Raw genomic sequence first — 3,239 nt, forward strand, 5'->3', positions numbered from 1 at the left:
GGAACCCTGTCTGCTGGTGCTGTGTTGATAGCAGAGACTCAGAAACCAGAATCCCAGGGTTGGAATACAGGTGCCTGCCGGTCATTCGTCTTTGTGACCTTGGGCGAGTAGCTTCATTCCCCAGTGCCTCTTCGGAAAACGGGGAAAGTCTTAGGACACCTGGTAGAAAATAAAATACTACATCTGCCTCATGTAATTAAAGGAGTCAGAATGCCCAGTACAGCACCTGGCTCTTAGTTTTCAGCACTGAAAGGTGTTAATTATTACTGCTGCTTTCCACCTCGCTGGGATATTGTGGAGTTTGTGTATGGTACACAATAGGTACTTCATCAGTACTAACCTCTGGCTTGGATATGTGGAGGGCACATTCATTTATTCACTCATTTTGTAGATAAGGCTGGAGGGCCTGCTGCATGCCAGGTGCAGTTTCAGGGCCCTAGGGGTCCAGCAGTGTGGAAATCGGATAAAGCCTGTGCTCTCATAGAGCATATATGATGATGGAGAACACAAAATAAACATGTAAAATATCTGGAAATGGGCGTAATGAGTATATGATAGTAAAAACTAATGTGGTAGGATCTGGGGAGATGCTGTCTTGGTAAATTCCCAACTTCTAGAAACAAAGTTAAGCAAGATCAGTGGATGGAGAGTGATTTGGGGGTCGGGGGGAGGTTTTTTCAGGTGAAACCATAGGAAGTTGGCAATATTCAAGCATTTTTCACCCACGACAGTGGCAATTTCCTGTAGTGTGAGACCAGTAATGGATAAGGTGACTAGGGAGTGCCTCCTAAGGGAAGTGATTATGAAGCCCAAACTTCAAATGAGGAGACAGAGCCAGCCATGACGAGAAATGGGGGGGAAGGCTTTCCAGGCAGCGGGACCAGTAAGTGCAAAGGCCCTGCGGTAGCAAGGAGTTTGACAAGGCCTAAGACTAGAAAGAGGAATTAAAGAAGGGAGGGGAGATTGGTCTGAGATGAAACTGGGGACCAACTTCTGCACGGCCAGCGTAAGGCTTTGTGGAGCCTCAGGAAGCCCTCACTGACCTCTTCTTCTTGCCATAGAACCCAGACTCCCACGGTTACGACAGGGACCCCGTTGTGGACCTCTGGAACATGCGGGTCGTCTTTTTCTTTGGCTTCTCCGTTGTCTTGGTCCTCGGCAGCACCTTTATAGCTTATCTGCCTGATTACAGGTGCATGGGGGTGTCGGAGAGAGTGGGATGGGCGGGGGCAGAGGCAGGGATGGAGGTTGCAGGCGACTGCGCCGGGAACCCTGTTGTTTGTGCCGGTGGGAGTAGGGGAGGGGCCTAGATGGGGATCGGTGTCCAGTGTGGGCCCCCTCACGTCTACCCCCGTGCTTCTGCCTCCAGAATGCAGGAGTGGGCCCGCCGGGAAGCGGAGAGGCTCGTTAAATACCGAGAGGCCAACGGCCTCCCCATCATGGAGTCCAACTGCTTTGACCCCAGCAAGATCCAGCTGCCGGAGGATGAGGACTGACCGGTTGCCCAGTGGAGGCTCAAGAAGCAGCATCTTCTCACCACCTGCCTGTCATTCTGCCCTTTGTTCAGCGCGCCTAATTAAAGGGACTGAAAGTCTGACTGGCTGGCGTTGGTTTTGTTGTGAGGACGGGATGTGGGAATGGGGGCGTCAGGTCTCCAAAGGCCTCTGCAGCCTTTTCTGGGTAGCCCGGCTCTCTGTCGGTGGGCAGCAAGCGGTGTGGCTTAACACGACACTCGAGCATTGTCTTTCACGGTCCTGTGGTTGACCGGGCTCGGGCAGGTGGGTCTTCTTGGGGCCTCGGGTGGCTTCAGTGACATGCTGGCTGGGGCTGGAGGCATCTGAGGGCTCAGCTGGGATAGACGTCCAAGGTGGCTTCTTCACTCACGTGTCTGGCCCTTCGATCGACCACGGGGCGTCCCTCTCCAGCAGAATAGCCCAGGCTGCTTCCACGGCGCTGCAGGGTTCCTCCGGGTGGGGGTGTAGCGTATAGGAAAAAATTGATGGCAACCGTCTTTAGAGAAAAGCTACCACACTGGGACGGGTGTTAGAAGAAGGATCAGGACAGCCAAGGATGGAGGGTGGTGTGTCAGAGCGGGGCTTTTCTGTCGCTGAGGGTGGTGGCTTGTCTCCCTCGCTTTGGCCTTTCCGCCCGTCTCGGGTCTTGGTGAGGCTGGATGCCTCTCCCTTCCCTTCCGTCCCAATCTGGGTGGTCTCTGACCCCAGATGCACATCTCCTCTCTCTGTGTGCCTGTGGGGCTTTGTCTGTCTGCCTGCTCCCCTCCTCTCTCCTCTCATGTCTCTCCCTCTCGCAGCAAGTCTCCCCCTGCACACTCCTCTGGGAATAGGCTGTCTCCTTCCACTAGGGTCTCATTCTTTCAGGCTCCCTGGGTCTTTCTGGGGTCGAGAAGACGGAGGGGGAGACTTGCCCTGGCTGTCCGTTTCTTTCCAGGGAGTCTCCTAGATCCCTGTTCAGTTTGGACATCCCGGCTCCCCTACATGCCCCGACACCTCTCCCCTCTCCCCGGTGGCCGCATTCCACAGCTCATACTTTAGAACTCCCAGATCACATGCTCACTGCTACCATCTCTGTGCATGTCCCTGCTCGGGGCTTAAAGAGAACGCAGGAGCCCCCAGTCCCTGGCTGCCAGAAGAAAATCTGGCTCAATGGACCCACCGCTAGAGGTGATGTCTCTGCCCATAGCTACTGAGTCTCGGGAGGAGCCTCAGTCCACTGGCATGTGGCTAAGGTGGGAGCAAGATCCACATGAACCTTCCCGGAAGTGAGCAGTTTCACTCCCTGAGCGCTTCGTTATGGGACCAGTCTCCCAACCTGAGGACAGGCCCCCAAAGCAGAGACTCCTAACATGTAAAGAGAGTACCCTCCACCTTCCCAGCCTGCGGTTACTGGGACCGTGGAAGTGCAAGGGACAGATCATCCTAGCCACGAAGTACCTGAGGATATCGGGGTAATGGTCCCTATAATACACCTCAGCCGGGGGCCACCATGCCCTACCGTGGGCCCAGAGACCGCATCCCCCCCACCAACCCCATCAGGATGGAAGTCCCACGAGAGCAGGTGTTCGGGCACGTCCGTTCACTTAGAGCGGGGACGGTTACACGTATGGCTGTCACAGATGTGGTATTGTTACTTCCGGTGTAAGTGCCGGGCCCCACCATCAATGCCCTTCAGGCTTACGGCCACGGAGGACGAGCAGATGAGTGCTTCCAGTCTTCCCAGTT

The 3,239-nt window shown here is 55.1% G+C and overlaps 1 protein-coding gene across 1 annotated transcript in view; it reads left to right on the forward strand.

The window, feature by feature from the left end:
* The window catches only part of NDUFB11 (NADH:ubiquinone oxidoreductase subunit B11), a 2,886-nt gene extending 1,289 nt beyond the window's left edge, over positions 1 to 1,597 (forward strand). The window contains 2 exon segments of the mRNA XM_077763005.1: positions 1,062 to 1,192; positions 1,370 to 1,597. Coding sequence (XP_077619131.1) covers positions 1,062 to 1,192; positions 1,370 to 1,496 — 258 coding nt within the window. The 3' untranslated portion in view covers positions 1,497 to 1,597.
* Positions 1,598 to 3,239: the final 1,642 nt, after the last annotated feature.

Source organism: Crocuta crocuta, unplaced genomic scaffold, assembly GCF_008692635.1.
Source record: "Crocuta crocuta isolate KB4526 unplaced genomic scaffold, BGI_CrCroc_1.0 scaffold610, whole genome shotgun sequence".
NCBI lineage: Eukaryota > Metazoa > Chordata > Mammalia > Carnivora > Hyaenidae > Crocuta > Crocuta crocuta.